The sequence below is a fragment of the Tachysurus fulvidraco genome, chromosome 7 (genome assembly GCF_022655615.1).
Source record: "Tachysurus fulvidraco isolate hzauxx_2018 chromosome 7, HZAU_PFXX_2.0, whole genome shotgun sequence".
NCBI classification, from domain to species: Eukaryota; Metazoa; Chordata; class Actinopteri; order Siluriformes; family Bagridae; genus Tachysurus; species Tachysurus fulvidraco.
The window spans coordinates 67,968-87,636 of NC_062524.1; the positions used below are offsets into that span (position 1 = coordinate 67,968).

The 19,669-nt window shown below is 37.2% G+C and overlaps 1 protein-coding gene across 8 annotated transcripts in view; it reads right to left on the reverse strand.

Annotated features, from left to right (window-relative positions):
- Nucleotides 1–19,669, reverse strand: part of LOC113653753 (interferon-induced very large GTPase 1-like) — an 859,689-nt gene that overhangs the window by 43,515 nt on the left and 796,505 nt on the right. For 7 of the 8 annotated variants that reach the window (XM_047816178.1, XM_047816179.1, XM_047816174.1 and 4 more), the window contains one exon: nucleotides 12,888–17,950. The exons of the other annotated variant lie outside the window; for it this stretch is intronic. In XM_047816178.1, coding sequence (XP_047672134.1) covers nucleotides 13,367–17,950 — 4,584 coding nt within the window. In that variant the 3' untranslated portion in view covers nucleotides 12,888–13,366. Of the gene's footprint in view, nucleotides 1–12,887; nucleotides 17,951–19,669 lie in introns of those variants that run through there. 8 annotated transcript variants of the gene reach the window in all.

Consider the following 19,669-nt stretch of genomic DNA (forward strand, 5'->3'; position numbering starts at 1 on the left):
TAAAAGAGAATGTTAAAAAAATAAACTGGTTTTACTTTATGGAAGATGCGCACGGAGGTTGAGGGAGGAGTAAACAGGCGGAGGAGTAAACAGACGGAGGAGTAAACAGACGGAGGAGTAAACAGGCGGAGGAGTAAACAGACGGAGGAGTAAACAGACGGAGGAGTAAACAAGCGGAGGAGTAAACAGACGGAGGAGTAAACAGACGGAGGAGTAAACAGACGGAGGAGTAAACAGGGGGAGGAGTAAACAGGGGGAGGAGTAAACAGGGGGAGGAGTAAACAGGCGGAGGAGTAAACAGGGGGAGGAGTAAACAGGCGGAGGAGTAAACAGGTGGAGGAGTAAACAGGGGGAGGAGTAAACAGGCGGAGGAGTAAACAGGGGGAGGAGTAAACAGGGGGAGGAGTAAACAGGCGGAGGAGTAAACAGGGGGAGGAGTAAACAGGCGGAGGAGTAAACAGGTGGAGGAGTAAACAGGCGGAGGAGTTAGGAGGAATTACACTTTCACTTTCGTTCACTTACTCACTACTGTACACTCTTAATGCTACTTTACACTTAAATGGAACTTAACTAAACTTCACTAAAATTAACAAACTTAACTGAAATTCTCTTAACTTGACTTAATTTCTGTTTTCTTTACATTCATTTTGCTTAATTTTCTTCATCGCTTTTCTCTTCACTTGTTTTTGCCTTTTTTGTCACTCTTTCCTCACTAACATCTGACGGTCATTTTAATAAAAACCTGTCGGCATATCAGATGCGGTGAAGTCGCACAAGTTCACATTTTTTAATGGATCCAACACTCAAAACGGGTCCACAGACGGTCGGCACCTCACGTAGCGCCTTCGCGACTCTCCATAGGAAATGAATGACTTCCGTTTTATCGGCAGTCGTTTGTCGTGTTCAGTGGAAAGGCAGATTTAACCAAGTGAGACGTGGGAAGCGGGGGGGGGGGGGTTGTTGAAACAGAGCACACGTGGTTGTAGGGGATTTTTGTTTCGGTAGCTCGAATGCTATATCTCAAAAATCTGCTCGTATCACAAGGCAAAAATTTGGTCGAATCACATCTCGTATCTCAAAAAATTCATATGTCAAAGCGCTCGTATCTCGAGGTATCACTGTATTTACTTATTTATATTTCAATTTGCACTTTTATCCGCTGTACATACAAACTGTCTATATTATATATGTGTTTGTGTCTATATCATTCTGTTTAGGATGCCATTCTCTATGCCTCGATGTGTCAATGCCATTCTCTCTCTCGTTTTTGTGTCTTATTGTTTAGAAGAGTTTTTGCTTATGTAAATGTTTTATTTAAAATCTGAAATATTCTTATTTATTCAGCAATTAACAATTAATTTATTCAAAAGTTTAACAATTTCTAGTGTTAATAGTTATTAGTAAATGTCTGTATTTCTTTAAGAAATGACGCATCTTTAGCCCATAATAATGTAATAATGCAGTTAAATGAGATATCACACTTTATTAAGTAAGTGTGAGTATCACCAATAGTGTCTCCTTAACCACTGTGTCCTCCACGTGTGTTAGGTGGTGTTTGGATATTTCAGTCTTTACCAATCAGTTAAACTTACTTTAGTGACCAGTTTAATTAAAGTATCATCACATTTCTAACCAAAGTTTTATTTATTTATTAATTATTAAACAATACAAAACATCAAAGCATTATGCCAATACACATGAGAAACACACACACACACACAAAAATACATAAACACAAATATGTTGCCCGGGTAATAATAACAATGCAGTATAGGTCATGTAAAGCTTAAGAGGGCAAAAAGGATGAATAAAGAGAAACAGTTTTCATAGCTTTGGGATTAATAGAGCATTGGATAGTTTCAATAAACTTGTCAAGATCATCTCTGAATAGAGAAAAGATCCAGTTTAGGTTTAGAGCCAGTACATTTTTGTTTATGTGAAATTTAGCCAGTAGGAAACACAAATTAATTATATAATATATTATATATTCTCGATATTCTCTTTAGAATAATCAAACAATCCAAAGAAAACATCTTTAAAACAGAAAGAAAAGTCACTTATAAAATATGACTGGATAAACATCAACATATCAGACCATAATGTCTCTGTGTGGGTACGTTGTCTGAAATCTTCCTCAGCAGAGCGACAGAAAGAACAATTCACTTCAATATCTGACTTATTTCTGTAGAAAGGCTTTGGTCAGGTAACATTTGTGAATTAATTTAAATGTTATTTCTTTTACTTTATTAGTAATCAGATACTTATATGACCAGGACCACACGTTCTCCCGCGGTAAATTCACTACAATATTATTCCAGTATGGTATAATATAAGGAATTGTCATTAATTCTCTCTGAAAGACAGCTCTGATTTTATAATTATTTTTATGTTTCTCTACAGAAAAGCACACATTTACACTCATTGTGTCAGTAAGAGTGAGTACATGGCCATGGAAATGTAGAACCTTGCAACAGAAAACACACACCAGAAGGAATAGCATTGTAAACAATAGAGTGTTCACTAGAACTGTAGTTACAGGGGTTTTATATTTCTGTAAAAAATCTGAGTAGTTATAGAGTCTGTCCTGTGAATTAAAAAGCTGTCCAACTAACAGAAGGACATTTTTGAACCAGTTGTCAAAGAAAAGTGATTTATTTTTGTAGAGAATATCTTCATTATTCCATAAGTAATATCTGTGTGGAGAGAAGTTGTGTTTGTATACCAGGGACCAAGCCAAGAGCATCGCTTATGGAAAGTAGAAAGTTTCACAGGGATCTTTGTAATATTATAGTTACAGAGTAGGAGGAAATTCAGGCCACTAACTTTAGAGAAAATATACTTAGGGATAATATTCCAAAGTGTGGAGGGATTATTAAGGACATTTTTAAACCAATTCATCTTAAAAGTGTGTTTAATGTAGTAAAATCTAAAAAATCCACCACCCACCCCCCCTTTTAGTGGATTCATCAGGACTGATTTTCTAATAAAGTGGGTTTTATTTTTCCAAACTAAATTATTTCACATGCTATCAACTTTTTTAATGTCCTATTATTCACCTCTAAGGAAAGAGCTGCATACGTTAGTCTGGACAATCCTTCAGCTTTAGAGAGTAAGATTCTTCCTTTAAGTCTCTCTGTAACCAAGGATTTAGTTTCTGTTGGGTTTTCATTATTAGAGGATCGATATTGGGTTTACATTTTATTTTCTGTTCTTTATTAATTACAATTCCTAAGTATGTAAGTTGATCTCTCACATGAATATTGCATATGGAGGGAGTATTATAGCTTTTAACAGACATCAGCTCATATGTGTTCATTATTAAATAGAGACCTGAAGCTCTGGAAAAGAAATTGTAAGAAATTACAGAAATTGCACCCAAATTCCACTCCAAAGTACACATCTAAAAGAGCTCATTCCTAAAAAGGTTTTAAGTATCATAAGGTAATGGACTTTAAATGTATAAACTTGATTCAGTTATAAATATGGGGACGGCGGCAGGACATCAATGATCACCACGAACAAAGGGTCTACGTGGCTGCAATTACCATTTAAAGTGACCACTTGGGTGATAACAATTGTAACAATACCAAGACAAGGTGTACGTGCCCATGATTAACCCTCTGGGGTCGACAGACTCGCAGGTGCGTTTTTGGCGCTTTTTCATCTTCAATGCACACCCTGGTTATTTTCTTTATTTGCCAAAAGCACAGCGTTTTGTTGTTATTATGAAGGCAGTCAAATAAAAGTAGACACTTCACAGTTTCGAATGATGTATTATATGTGTGTGTTAAAAACGCACCTGCAAGAACAATAAAGAACTAGAACGGTACATTTCCTAAAGAAAATGTGAATGTGTTTGCACGTGACGTCAGTTCCCCTCATCGTGCTGAGTGTTTTGATATGTCACATGTCCATGTTGTGCAAAATTTTTTATTTCGCTTATTTTGGGGGCGGGGCTAGACGTGACGTCAGTTCCCCTCATCGTGCTGAGTATTTTATGTTGTGTAACTGAGATATGGCTTCTTTATATTGCAATATGGTCGTAAGGTGCACTACATGGTTGCTAGGGTTTGGCTGCACAGTTACTATGGTTATATTTGCAGACTAGTTTCTCACCTGCAACAAAAGAGCACACCTGAAAATCCATTTATCTTTTCCTGAAACAAGCGCCATGAAGATCTTGAACTAAAGCATCAATCAGTGATTTTACTGGGAAAAAATATAATCACGTTACAATAAGGATCATTAGTTCAAATGTAATGTATTAACTAACATTTACTAACCGTGAGCAATAAATTATTGTATTTAGTAATCTTTGTTAAAATAAAGTTTATTCTTTGGTCATGTTAGTTCACAGTATATTAAGTAATGTTAACACGGTGTTAATAATGTATTAGTAAATGTTGAAATTAACATGAACAAAATGAATAAATGCTGTAGAAGTGCAGTTCATTATTAGTTCATGTTAAGTAATGTGGTAACTAATGTCAACTAATGAACCTTTATTATAAAGTTTTATAAAAAAAAACTGTCTGAGGGTGGATTCGAACACTGAATCTCTGCATGCTAAACAGATTCACTATCCACTAGACCATCCAGGAACACAAGTAAGCCTTTGTATGCAAGAGAATAAGAATGTGCTTTGCAAGCACATTAATAAATGTGTGCACTGCAAGACATCGCATGGTAAAAGACAGGACACACCTTGGAAATGCAAAACATGTAATGTTCCCTTGTGTGTTCAGTTAAATAGGAACTGTTTTGAACAATGGCATGACAACATTTAACAAATTTATATTTATATAAATATTTAATTTATATGTGAAGTATTTTTTGATACACACCAAACTGTACATTTACAGCTGACATTTTGAATCATTGAATACAATAAAGCTTCTTGACTCTTGACTCTATTGTATTGTTTATGTTTTTTAAACATTGGTAAAATAAAAGTCTTATTTTGTCAAGTACAGATATAAATAAAATCTTAAGTCTTTTGTACTTCATTGTACACTATTTTATTAAACTACAAGCAAAAGATTTTTTCTTTAAGTCTCCCCACATTCATTCTTTTGTCAACACAATCCAGACTAAGCCATTAGGGGGTTGGGCCTCCTCAGGTGTGAATCATCAATATTCATGACCATTGACCCTCCCTTGCATATTGCCTTTACACAACAAAAACTGTCTTACAAAAGTTAAATCAATGTATTGTTTCATGTGAATTAGTGGGTAAAATGGTTTTCACATCTTTTTGTAGCAAATTATCAACTCTACAAGAGTAGAGAACTTTATTGTTGTTAAACTCCGATAAGACAAAAATACTACTCAAAGGTCCAAAAACCAGTGCACAGAAACTCTCACAACTTAACTCCCATTTAGAGGGATGTACTGTTACTAGTAGCTCGACAGTGAAAGACCTGGTGTTTATTAGACAGTAACTTGTCTTTTAAAAATCATATCGCCCATACTACCAAAACAGCCTTCTTCCACCTTAGAAATTTGCCAAGCTGAGAAACATCCTGTCTGTATCTGATGCTGAGAAGCTAGTTCCTGCCTTCATGACCTCTAGACTGGACTATTGCAATGCATTACTAGGTGGTTGTCCTCCATCTTTAATAAATAGGTTACAGTTAGTCCAAAATGCAGCTGCCAGAGTTCTCACTAGGACAAGAAAGTATGACCTTTAACCCCAATGTTATCATCTCTACACTGGCTACCTGTTAAGTTTAGAATTGACTACAAACTGCTGCTACTTACGTACAAGGCTCTTAATGGTTTAGCTCCCATGTATCTAACTAGTCTTCTAACACGTTACAATCCTTCACGCTCTCTGAGATCACAAAACTCAGGACTTCTGCTAGTTCCCAGAATATCTAAGTCTACTAAAGGTGGTAGAGCGTTTTCTTATTTAGCTCCCAAACTTTGGAATAGTCTTCCTGATAGTGTTCGGGGCGCAGACACACTTTCCCAGTTTAAATGTAGATTAAAAACTCATCTCTTTAGTCAGGCGTACACATAATACATCCCATAATATCATGCACCAGTACATCAGACCAGCACATTTTTATGAACAGCAGATATGTTAATCCCTTTCCACTGCTTCTCTCTTTGTACCCATCCCGAGGCATCCAGACACTGTACCAGCTCCCGACGTCCTCTGTGGGACGAAGCCTTTGGACGTCCACTGAGCCGAGGCCGACTCTAAGAATCCTGAGACATCTCCAGTTAGACTCTGTGGTACTCAGGAGATCAGAAGTCCTTGAACCTCACACCAATACAACATTTAACTGACTGTATATTACAATCACACCCCCAGTGTCACCCATATGAGGATGGGTTCCCCCTTGAGTCCGGTTCCTCTCAAGGTTTCTTCCTTTACCAATTTAAGGCAGTTTTTCCTTGCCACTGCTGCCTGAGTCACCTCAGACTTGCTCATAGGGGAATAAATACATACACACTGTGAACTATATACATCTAATAATAATCTAGAATTTTTATTCTGTTAAATTCTTATTTCTTTTATTATTCGTTAATTCCTTTATCATTAATTATGTTTACCTTCTGCTCTATGTTTATGTTCTGTAAAGCTGCTCTGAGACAATGTCTATTGTAAAAAGCGCTATACAAATAAACTTGTATTGAATTGAATTGAATTGAATATTGTGTGTGAATAAATGTTTAGTATGTGTTTCTTGGCCTTATTTCAGCATCTTTTCTTTTTCTTTTTTTTACTACCCACACATAAACATCATTTACTTAAAAATACAAACATGTACATACATTTTACTTACATAATATTGTAGCCCAGTTTGTGCTGAATACAATGTTATGTGATATTAGCCATTAATATGTTTTGAAATAACTGAAAAAAGACCAAATGTAAGAGCATGTCAGAACCTCTGCCAGTGTCCCAAAATGGTCAGACCCCACCGGGTTAACATTTAAAGCCATCAGTTAGACAACAAGCTGTAGCCCAGACATTTGGGAGACATTCAGTTCTTACACTCAATACACATTCAAAGCGGAACTTTATTTAAATTACCAAAAGGGAAAACTGTATATAAGGCTTGAGCAGGATTTGCTTGGGGTTCTTACAGATGAACCCAAAGTACGTCATGTATTTTGTCACTGCTATGCTGGAATAAACTTCTTGTTCTTCATTAAGATCTTCAACATCGTCTTATTTTTACACTACACATTTTATATTCTTACAAAATCAATCTTAAAGCTAAAGGAACTTGAGAGGCATCATTCAAAAATAAAGTGCTGTCATCAGCCAGCTGGTTAATAATAATGTGTCTATCGTCAATCGTAATACCTTGTAAATTACTACTGGAAATATGCAGAGCTAAAAATAAATATGGAGATAAAGGACAGCCTCGTCTTATGCCGCGTGACAGATTAAATCCAGGTGAGGTTCTGAATTGTAATTTAATAACACTATTATTATTTCTATACAAAGTCCTGATGGCTTTACAAAATAAATCTCCAAACACAGATTTGGTACGAGCTTTAAATATGGAGTTGTGTTCGAGTGAATCAAAGGCTTTGTAGAAGTCTAAGAATAGCATGTAACTGTCATTAAGGATGAGATGTTTGTAATCTGTAAGATATCTAGGACTAATATTATTATTTGTGATGTGACGTTTTCCCATAAAACCTGACTGTGATTCATCAGTAATACAGTTAAGGACATTTCTTTTTAAGGAAAGCAGTTAAGAAACTCAGTTAAGGAAAACTCTTTTTGCTAAAATAAGGGCTAAAATGTTGTAATTGTTATTTAAGAGGGTAATTGGTCTCCAACGTTCTAGACATTCTTTATGTTTATTGGGTTTGGGTATTAAGGTGATGACTCCTTGTGTTACTGTAGGTGGAAGTTCTTCTAAATCAAAGCTTACTTAAAATAGTTTTAGTAAGAAAGGGGAAAAGTCAGCAAACATCTTATATAATGCTGAGGTTAAACCATCACTAGGACTTTTATTATTTTTTAGACTCTTAATAGCCTGAAGAGTTTCTGATAGTGATGTATAATTATCACAAACTTATTTGTTCTCTAGAGGAATCATTTTATTTTTATTAATAGATTAAAAAAAGGATTTGACTGAATTATCTTTTCTAACCAAAGTCTTTCTCCTGCTCTACCCCGGCAGGACTAAAGAGACAGAACAATATGATTCAGTACACTGAGGAGAACGATTCAGTCACCCAAACGACTCATTCACTTAAAGATTCATTTACACAGAGCGATTCATTTACACAGAGCGATTCATTTACACAGAGCGATTCATTTACACAGAGCGATTCATTTACACAGAGCGATTCATTTACACAGAGCGATTCATTCACACAGAGCGATTCATTTACACAGAGCGATTCATTTACACAGAGCGATTCATTTACACAGAGCGATTCATTTACACAGAGCGATTCATTTACACAGAGCGATTCATTTACACAGAGCGATTCATTTACACAGAGCGATTCATTTACACAGAGCGATTCATTCAGGAAGTAAACTGATCTGATCTGACGGACTCGGACACGGAGATTTGTCAGAAAATGTCGCGTTCAGGTAAAGAAATAAATTATAACCTTAAAATAATAAACATTTATAATGAAATAAATCTAAATCTTAATCGGATTAATATAAAAACAGTTTAATGTAAAACTTAACATTTAGTTTCACTTTGTTAATATGAGGCCTCCTCGTATCCCCCCCCCCCCCTACAGAATAATCTGTAGAATAGCTCACTCTGTGTGTGTGCGTGCGTGTGTGTGTGTGTGTGTGTGTGTGTGTGTGTGTGTGTGTGTGTGTGTGTGTGTGTGATCATGTATAGGAATAATGTTTAACTGATTATGACATAACTTCTTCATTTTTTAAATCTTTAGTGGGAACTGAACTGCAGATCCAGTTATAGCAGATAAAGTCACAGCCCTAAAGGCTTCTGGAAAGCTGCTGCCATTAAAACAAAAGTGAAGTTTTCACGCTGCATCTGAAGTACAGTGTACAGTGACCCAAAACACACACAATATGCTGTTCTGTACTGTTTAAAAGTTCACATTGAGGTAGCTCAATTTTTACACTGTTTATACTGAAGAAATGTATATTTATATCAGGTTTTATTTCACATCACTGCAGTTATATTTTCTGAAGGTTTACAGATTTGCTGTTTTGCACTTTTTTGTGACTCACTGTACTAATATTTTGTTAATATTCTTCTTTTAGCTTATTTTGTTCATTTTTGTTCATTTTTATGAGATTTTTATACAAGTTTTATTTTTGTATTTTTATCTGAAATATAAAGTTGTTCAGTCCCATGTTTATATTTTGTAATAAATATTTCTATGTACTGAATCTCTGAGCTGTGTTTGTTTCCTTGTTGTTGAGAAGTTTACTGAGCCTTTAATCTCCTTTACAACTGCTTTATAAGGCATAGATAGTCCTCACTTGAGCTCAAAAATAGTTGACTAAAAAGTAGTAAATGGTTTTTAACTAACTGATTAATCATGATTTATATTAGGAAGGTCTCCTGTGGAGACATTTTCTCTTTAATATTTTTAGAAACTATTAAAAAGAGACACTTCCTGCTAAACTGGTTATTATTTTAATTCCAAAATAAGAAAAATAAAAAAAAATATAACTGTTTAATAAACAATGAGTTCAACATTTCAGTCAATATTTTATTGGATTAAACAGATTATTAATAAAGTTCTGATTTCTGAGGAATTAGCAAATTGTAAACAATATTAGATCTTGGTCCTGGATTTACTTCATTATCCACATTTGCTATAAAACATTTTTAAACACAGTAAAAGATTTTGTGCTCCATAGAAATATTGGGTTTAGTGAATTTTACCAAAAGTCTGTTAGGTCATTAGACCAGGATGTCCTTTATTTTAAAGATCTTAAAGATCCTTGTATCTTCTACTGAATTTCTAACAATGCAGTTACAAACAGTGGATTAAAAGGAATTTCATTGGTGAGAAGCAGATTATTATAAATCAGATAGCAGATGATACAGAAGTGAGTCGACCTGAATGTCTATTACAATAAAAGAGAAATAACAATGTTATAAATCTTCTAGACTCATGAATCATAACCTGATGGTCATCACCAATAAAGAGGAGCATATATTTACAATATTACAGTTAAAGAACTGATTATATTATTTAGATTTGTTTATATTTAGATGCTCTAAACTTTAATCCAATTATATATATATATATATATATATATATATATATATATATATATATATATATATATATATATATATATATATATATATATTACAAAAAGGGAGAAAGTTAGAAAGTTATGATGTGAAGAAGAGGGAATCTCTACAGGACTGAGGGTTAATAATCTTCTCACCTGACAGAATACTCCTACATTTTATTTAGGAAAATAAAAAATACATGACAATAATAAATTTGTATTTTTGAATTATATAAATATGGAGGACATAATAGTCAGAATTTTACAACATTAAACAATTATTTTAGGGATAATGTCATTAAAAATCTCACTTTTTGTAATGTTGTGATGAACTGTGTTTTCTAAACTAGTAACACCTGTAACACACACATAACACACACCATGTTGTAAGAATGGGACCTTTAGTAGGAGTAGATAGAATGGATGATGGAGGAAATGAATGGTTAACTTCATGCTCTTTGGATAAACCTTACCAATGCTGTCCAACTTCAAAACCCTGCTCTCATATTCCCATACAAAAGAAAAGTGAGATTCATGCCCCAAATACCAGAAAACATAGAGCTAGGAGACAAAGACAAAGAGAAGAAAAAAGAAGAGAATAGAAAAAGCAGAAGAAATAATACAACTGGTGATTGAATGAAATCAATGGATGAAAAAGTATCAGACTCTGAACCGAGACAGAAATGAAGAATGGATCAAAATCAAGAATATTAAAGTGATTGTTTTCTTTATTTTATTTTCTTAAACTTTGCTTTTAAAATATGTACATAATAATATTGTTTGTGTTGTTAAAAGATAAGAGGTGCTGAGTATGTTATATGAAGGCTCTCTTAAAAAGTCAGTGCTCTTGGGATACTGCTGATAATGTCGCTGATGATATCTGTAGCCCTTAAAGGGAAACCACAACGCACGTGGGTGAAGGACTTACAGTAGTTAGTTATAACACTGTGAGAGTGTTTCTTGGTTTGTTATAATCTTTGCATTTTAATTACTTTTACTTATTCTAACATTGTTTAATTATTTGAAGGCGTTTTTATTTGTATTTTTTTTTTATTTTACTTTACATACATCACATACATTAATCTGTATTACAACTGCTTTTAATAAAAACAAGGAGTCCCATTGTGACGACCCTGAAAAGACAAGAAGGTCTAAGTCTGACTCCTTCACCTAAAGATTCAAACAATAGTTTAGGTAGTTATAACTTGAAGAGGATTCTTTGTTAGAACTATTGTATATAAGAACAAAGAAATATATTCTATAAAGTTCTCAGTAGATTTATTACAGTTTATTGGTTATTATCTGGTGGATGTGATGTTTGATTTTAGTAGATATGAGGACAGTGAGAACATTTGTGATGTTTAATCTGGACACTAAATAAAACACCAAAAAGGTTTTAAGAGTTAATCACATAGCTTTAATCACAATCTGCTTTAATATTTAGATATTTAATTAAAGAGTGTGATGTTTACATTTCAGGTGTTACATAGAAAAATAATCTGAATTAGATTAAAAGCAAAATTAATCAAAGTATTTATGTAATAACTTTTCTAATTAAAAGCTGTTTGTACTGAAATCAGTTGATGTTACTAATTATAATTGTAGAAACCCTAATCTAAATCATTAATAACAACTTTCACCTCAATAACTGTCAAGTAAAATAAATATTTGATTAATTACATGTAAGAATAAACATCAGAACCAGAATCAGCTTTATTGCCAGACATGTTTTCACATGCGAGGAATTTATTTTAGTGCCAGAAGCTCCACAGTGTAACAGAATGACATATACAGTATAATTGTATGTACACATTTACAGGTGTGAAATGTGCAGTTGAGGTATACATAGTGCAAATATTATGTGTTGTGTGTTCCATGGTGTTAATTGTTCATCAGGTGGATTGCTTGAGGGAAGAAACTGTTCCTATATCTGGTCGTTCTGGAGCTCAGGGCTTTGTAGTGTCGAGAAGATGTTAACAGTTCACAGAGGGAGTGTGCTGGATGTGAGGGGTCCTGAGTGTGTGTGCTGGATGTGAGGGGTCCAGAGTGAGGGAGTGTGCTGGATGTGGGGGGTCCTGAGTGAGTGTGTGTGCTGGATGTGAGGGGTCCAGAGTGAGTGTGCTGGATGTGAGGGGTCCAGAGTGAGTGTGCTGGATGTGAGGGGTCCTGAGTGAGTGTGGTGGATGTGAGGGGTCCAGAGTGAGGGAGTGTGCTGGATGTGGGGGGTCCTGAGTGAGTGTGCTGGATGTGAGGGGTCCAGAGTGAGGGAGTGTGCTGGATGTGAGGGGTCCAGAGTGAGGGAGTGTGCTGGATGTGAGGGCTCAGAGTGAGTGAGTGTGCTGGATGTGGGGGGTCCAGAGTGAGTGTGTGTGCTGGATGTGAGGGGTCCAGAGTGAGTGTGCTGGATGTGAGGGGTCCAGAGTGAGTGTGTGTGCTGGATGTGAGGGGTCCAGAGTGAGGGAGTGTGCTGGATGTGAGGGGTCCAGAGTGAGTGTGTGTGCTGGATGTGAGGGGTCCAGAGTGAGTGTGCTGGATGTGAGGGGTCCAGGGTGAGTGTGCTGGATGTGAGGGGTCCAGAGTGAGTGTGTGTGCTGGATGTGAGGGGTCCAGAGTGAGTGTGCTGGATGTGAGGGGTCCAGGGTGAGTGTGCTGAATGTGAGGGGTCCAGGGTGAGTGTGCTGGATGTGAGGGGTCCAGGGTGATTTTCTTTTCCCTTTTGCACACTCTGGAGGAGTACAGGTCTTGGAGAGTGGGGAGAGTTGTGCCAATGATTCGCTCAGCAGTCCGGACTTCCCTCTGTAGTCTACTGAGATTGAATTTGGTGGCTGAGCTGAACCAAACAGTTACTGAGGTGCAGAGGATGGATTTGATGATGGCAGTGTAAAACTGTTTCAGCAAATCCTGTGGCAGGTTGAACTTCTTCAGCTGACGAAGGAAGTACAACCTCTGCTGAACTAATAATAAACTAATAATAAAACTGTTATATAAGTCATTGTTAATGAGCTGCTTAATAACAGATCTGATCATTACAGTGTAATGTGGCATACCAGAGAAAGTTAAATTCTCACTGTATCTTCAGCAGCAGGTTCATTACTGAGTTTTGTTCTTTCTACATGACCTACAGAATCAGTTTAGGTTTAATTACATTTATTTATCCAAACTCTCAAGAGCATCTTCCTTTGTGAATGTTCTCCATCCTTCAGGGATTTCTCCACTTCCCTGGAATGTTTTTTTATAATGGTTTTCCAAATCCTTCTGGAATGTACACACAAACCACCTCCAGTATGGTGACATAGACAGGTCTGGGGTGATGCTCCAGGTACTATAATCTCCTCCTGCGTCTCTGTATGATTTGTAAGGAATTCTCACTTCATTATTATGACTTGGGTAGAAACCTTTATTACTTTGTACATTTTTTGTGCATAAATCAGTGGAGAGATTTGTTGTTCCTCTGTAATGACCCCCATTGATGCCATGAAACCTGTGGAAGGGGACACTGTGATCTCCATCATGTCCCTCTATTGAGCTGGTACAGATGGCTTTACAGAATGGACACTGAGCCCAGCAGCATCTACAGAGGTGTTCAGTCAGAATCTTATCTGGACTCTTCCTGAACTTCTCCATTTTAAGATCAGACATGCTGTTAAACTTCCTGTTCAGCTCTTCAGTAATGAATGAGATTTCTTTTCTCACTACATCTGTAAGCAGCTGAAAATCACTGATGTCTTTACAGTTACTTCCACGGAGATGTTCTGTATTGTATTCAACATCAACTTTCAGACCACTGGAGAATTTTTCCAGCCAGATGTTTGCATCTCCTTTGATCTTTATCACTTCCCGAGTTGCAGTTTCTGCTGCAGTGATTACACACTTCTGTTTGTGTTGAAGAATTCCTTTAATATGAGCAAGAACTCTGGGGTTTTCTTTAGTCATGAAAACTTTTACAACATCTTTAATGAAGCTCTCATAATGTTCCTTAGGTGTCAAGATGTAGCTCATAAACTTTTCAAAGTTCTGCTCTTCAGCAAGTGATCTGAGAATGTGTTTCTCCAGGTTTGTCCTGTTTCCATTAAGTTCTGGACAGTTTGTCTTCATTTCATCAGCCAGATAATTTTCAGTACTGTTGTACACACTCTGTAGGATCGAGTCTCCAAGCTGTCTACAGATTAATCCTCCAAATACTGCTGTAGATGTGGCACCTTCACAGGATTTCTGAAAAACTCTGTAGTATTCTGGTTTCATTTTCTCTAGATAGATTAATGGATTAAAACTCTCCTCAAATTTCTTCTGTTGCTTTTCAAACTCTGCTTTCGCAATGTCACACACATTCAGAGAGAGATCCAGTGAGAACGTTTTGTTCAACTCATAATTTGGAGACTGATGTTCAGCCACAGCTTTTCTTACCAGTACAACGATCTCTTGAATGTAGGCAGGTTTGTAGCCCGTCTTTGCAACTGGTTTTAATTTTATCAGGTCTTTAGTTTGCTCAATGACTTTCAGGATCAGTTGCCTTATAGAGTCTTGGCTCTCAGGTGGTAACTGAAAAAACCAATCTGTAACAGCTTTCCACTTTTTCCCATGTGTTATATATTTCTTATAATCACCCTGCACACTTATGTTCTCATACTTTTCAGGTTTCCTCTCAGACAGAAGTTTTCTTTCATAGTGTTCACACAGTATTTGTGTTATATCTTCTGCTATGTTCACTTGTGTCCTTGTCAGCTTTGCAGTCAGTTCAGAGACCCACTTTTTCCACAATAAATCAAAATGTTCTTTCAGCTGCTTTTCATCCAGTTTCTTTTCACCCCTTTTCAGTTCCAATGCCAGCTCTTTGCTCTTTTTAAAAAGATCTGCCTCATACTGAGATTTCTGATCTTCCAGGTTTTTGCAGGTTTGCTTTTGGTAAATGATCTCATGCAGCTCTCTCACTGTTTGTGTCACAAGTTCATCATGTAGATTTTGAAGCTTTTGCTCAAACATTCCTCTCCATTGCTGAATGATGTCTCTCCCATATTCATTTTCCTCAAAGTAACATTGCACTGATTCTGTCACATTATTAAATGTTTCTCTCATTTTATCTATAATTTCCTTTCTCTCAACTGTGCACTGCTGTTTGTTGTTGATGCTGGTGTGTAGTTTGTCTTGTATATCGAGTATAGATTTCCTGAGATCCCGGGTCCATGTCCCATATTTCTCCTCCAGTTTTCTGTATTCTGTGATCTCCAGTGTGTTTCTGAAACTGAACACAAAGTTTTCACACAGAAGTGCTTGCCAGAGATCTTTAATCCGTGATTTAAACTGTGTTAGAGTAGGACTTTTTGAGGCCCTTTTCAGTATTGTCTTCTTCAGCTCTTCCACATGTTCAGTGTATAATGGGTTTTGAGGAGCCATGGGTGGGCTTCCCTCCCACAGCTGTGCAAAGTATCTCACATCGTTTTTTATGTCAAATGCGATGACGTCACTAAAACTTTCTGCTTCATAGGATTCCTCCTCACCAGCCAGCTTGGTCATTTTATCCAGATTATCTTGTAATTTTCTCTGTCCCTCCATGTTTTTCTGTCCGGCTGTAACATCTGGAACATTCTGGTGGACAAACACACAGCTGGGATTGAGTTGGACCTTCTTCATCCTCAGGAAGGCCTGAACAACAATCTGAAGGATGTCCTGCATCTCAGCAGGGTTCTCACCAAAGATATTGATCAAGGTCAGATTTCCAAGACCAACAACGAATGTGGCGAGTTCATTGTCATGATGTCGAGTGGATGTTCCTGCGAGCTCAAGCGCTCGAAGTCCTTCAGTATCTACAACTAGAATGTAGTCAAACTTCAGCTCTTCCTTCATCTCCTCTGACACTCTGACCAGCTGCATGAAGGCTCCTCTGGTGCACCTTCCAGCACTGACAGCAAACTGGAGTCCAAACATGGCATTCAGCATGGTGGATTTCCCAGAGCTCTGAATCCCCAAAACTGACAGCACAAACACTCTCTGATCCCCCAGGACCTTCACAAGTTCATCTAGAACTGCTGAAACCCAGATCAGAGGAACATGAGAAGCATCTCCATCCATCAGCTCCAGTGGATATCCTGAAAGAATGAGTTCAGCTGCAAGAGCAGGAAATAGAGCAATGTTTTCTCTTTGCTTCATTTTTCTTCTTTTCATTTTTACAGACTGATTTGACTCATATACCTGTCCCATCTCCCTGAGTATATGTTCTAAACCAAAAGAAGCAGACTTCAGCTGCTCTGACAGTTCCTCAAGCTTTTTTCTAGTTTCCAGTTGATCTGCTATAACATGAGATTTCTTTACTTCTGACATTTTTGACCACGTTTGATCATATTCCTGATGTAAGGTGGAGAGACGTTCTACAGTGAAATTGTTCAGAAGGATTTCAACCCATTTCAGGAAATACAGTTTCTCATCAGCTTCCTTAGAATTCAGTCCTTTGATAAAGCACTTCATGAAGTTGCTAAGACCATGTTTTTGCTGCTGTTCCCGGATTTTATCCATTTCCTTGTTTTTTTCACTTGTGTACTTTTCTATGTTGTGTCCATGAGGTCGGTGTAGTTCTTTGTTCCTCTTACACCAGTCATGCCACAGTTTCCCCTGACATGGTAGACTTGTTTCTTTGTGTAAGGACTGGTCATTATTCTTCAGCAGAGACATTATCTTGAAGGCAGCTTCCTTTCCTTTCTTACAGAATCCATTATCTTCATCCACTCTGACCTGTGTGTCTTTGGCCAGATCCTCTAGTTTAAAGGTGTTTGACGTTTCTGATAGACAGTCTCTGATAGTTCCTTTCAGTTCTTCACATACATCATGCCGATTTCTGTCCTTTAATCCAACACTGAACTTCCCCTTTAGCAGCTCTGTTACAGGAGAATCATCATCTGTCAGAACACAAATCAGAGGCTTTGGGGAGCTAAAGAGCCGTTTCACTAATCCTTTGTAGTGATTTTTCTGACCAAAATCAGGTATAAAGACAACATTCAGAGAGGACATCGTTGTTAAAATATCATGCTGTGTTACATGAGCTCCAGCTTCACCATGAAGATTACAGAACGCCACACAGTCAGGGAAATGATCAGTCTCCTTCCCAGAAGGGCAGTACCAAGCAATCTCCACCACTCCATCCATCAGTAACTGGTTTCTGCTGCTGCCTGCACAGTGTCTGTGGAAGAATGTGTGATGCTTTTCATTGATTATGCTGTTAATCAGCTGAGACTTAGATGAAGATACAGAACCAAACCTAAAGAATGCCACCATTGGAGTTTCTGTCTCAACAATCATTTTGTCCTCACTAGTGGAGGTTTTAGTCCTCCAGCTCTTCCTGACTTTGCGAAAGGTCCAGAGAGGAAACTCGATCTTTCTGGTGAGGAGATTGGGCACCAGCAGAGGCAGAGCGTACTGACACTGAGCTAGTTTAGTCACTACTAGCTGCTTTAGGAAATGATCAGAGCTGTGGAACACCGCCATCTGGACATCCATGGGGTGGAGCTCAATTTCTGTCTTTTCAGTATTTCCTGAGAGTTTTTTGGTTTCCTTTCTAATGCAGTATCTTGCATTGTAATTCACTGTTAGTAGCCGCTTTAGAAAGACTTGGGCCACATTAATCTCAGGATTTTGGTAGTTTAGTGAGGATTTAGTTATTTCAAGGCAGTCGGTACTTTTCAAACATTTTTGTTGCCAATCCATAAGGTTAAGTCTGTCCATAAGTGCTTTAATTTCTTCTTCCTGGGAAAACAGAAAATTACATTTAAACTTCTTGTACTATTTTTCTACCAACTGCATGCTTTCAATTCAATTCAATTCAAATCAAGTTTTATGAATTCAATATGCATGCTTCTACCCTCTGGAAAAATGTTTTATTACTGACTAACAGATTCTATACTGTTGATATAAAGAAAAAGAATTTCAATCAAGTCACTTTTATTGTCACATCACCACAGCACATGTGCCTTGGTGAGTGACATTCTTAGGAGCAAACTCCAGAAATTGCAGAACAATTATACAGATAAAGATATAGATAATGAGTTAACATGTGAAAATGTGCAATTTGCTCATACATATAGTCAGTGCAATATGTTTGTACAATATGTAGTGAAACAAACAGTAATTGGCAGTAATTTTCTGACTGATATTTGCTCCTCATCTCCCACATCAAGCTCTTGATGGTGACAACATTCTATACTTGTTCAGGTCATGAGAAATCCCAGTATGATATCCCAAAGCTTTAGTGGGGATTTGTGAGGCAGAAAAGAGGATAAGAGAACAGTAATCACCTGTCTAATAGTATTAATATAATATTCCTCCTCCGCTAACACAATGCAACAGCCAGACAAAACCACTTCCTCTTGTTACTTCTGGGATTATGGAGATAAATGCCGAGGCCATGCCAGCACTGTTGTGAAGTATCTGCATACCAAGCCTTTGTATTTCTACAATATTTTTGCCTTTCATGTGTATGTCATCTGTTTATTACTGTTCTGGATTTTGCCTGTCCTCTTGGATTTGTGTTTCTAGTTAATAATTAAATATGCTGTTCTGCAAATGGATCCTCTGCCTTATCCTTACAGAATACTTACACATTTTTCCTTTCCTATTGTTTTTGCTCGGGTTTATTCTTTTTTTTTTTTTTTTTTTGGCCAATTGGGGTCCCTTAACATGCTCGAAAACTCTTGAAATTTGGCACACACGTCAGAGTCGTACGACGCTAGGCTCAGGCAAAGGCTGGAATACAGGAACACAGATCGGGCAATTATGTACTCACATGTACGAGAGTTGGTACGCATATAGATCTCATCTACCCGAACAACTTTCGCGCTCTAAACTATGAGCTCCGCCCAACAGGAAGTCCGCCATTTTGGATTTTTTCATAATTGCATGCGGTGAACTTTTAAGTAGTCCTCCTAGGGAATTCATGCGATTGACACCAAACGTGGTGAACAAGATGCCGAGACGTTGCACTTGCTAAATTCCGAAGGTGTTTTTGATATCTTGAACGGTGCTGCTATGGAGAGGCGACTAAGTTATGGCGAATTCAGAGAAACAGGAAATGTCTAATATCTAAAGCAAAAAATGTCTTATTGTGATGGCACGTGGTGTGTATGTTCGGCCAAGGATTCCGATCGCATCGATGTGCCTATTGTGAATCTCGGACATAGCGCCACCAACAGGCACCAGGAAGTGTGTCAGTCACAAAAGTGGATTTTTTCACAGTTGCATGCAATGAACTTTTAAATGCTCCTCCTAGAGGATTCATGCGATTGAATCTAATGTGAAATTGCGAACGGATTTCATGATGTGGGGTTTCATTAACTACAGTCCCCAAATGGGTCAGTAACAACATAAAATAGTCCACTAATATTTACCCACTTCATGCACATGCCCACCGTGCATTGTTTTCTGGGAGGCATCGTATAGCGATAAAAAAATGTGCGAGGGCCGCCATCG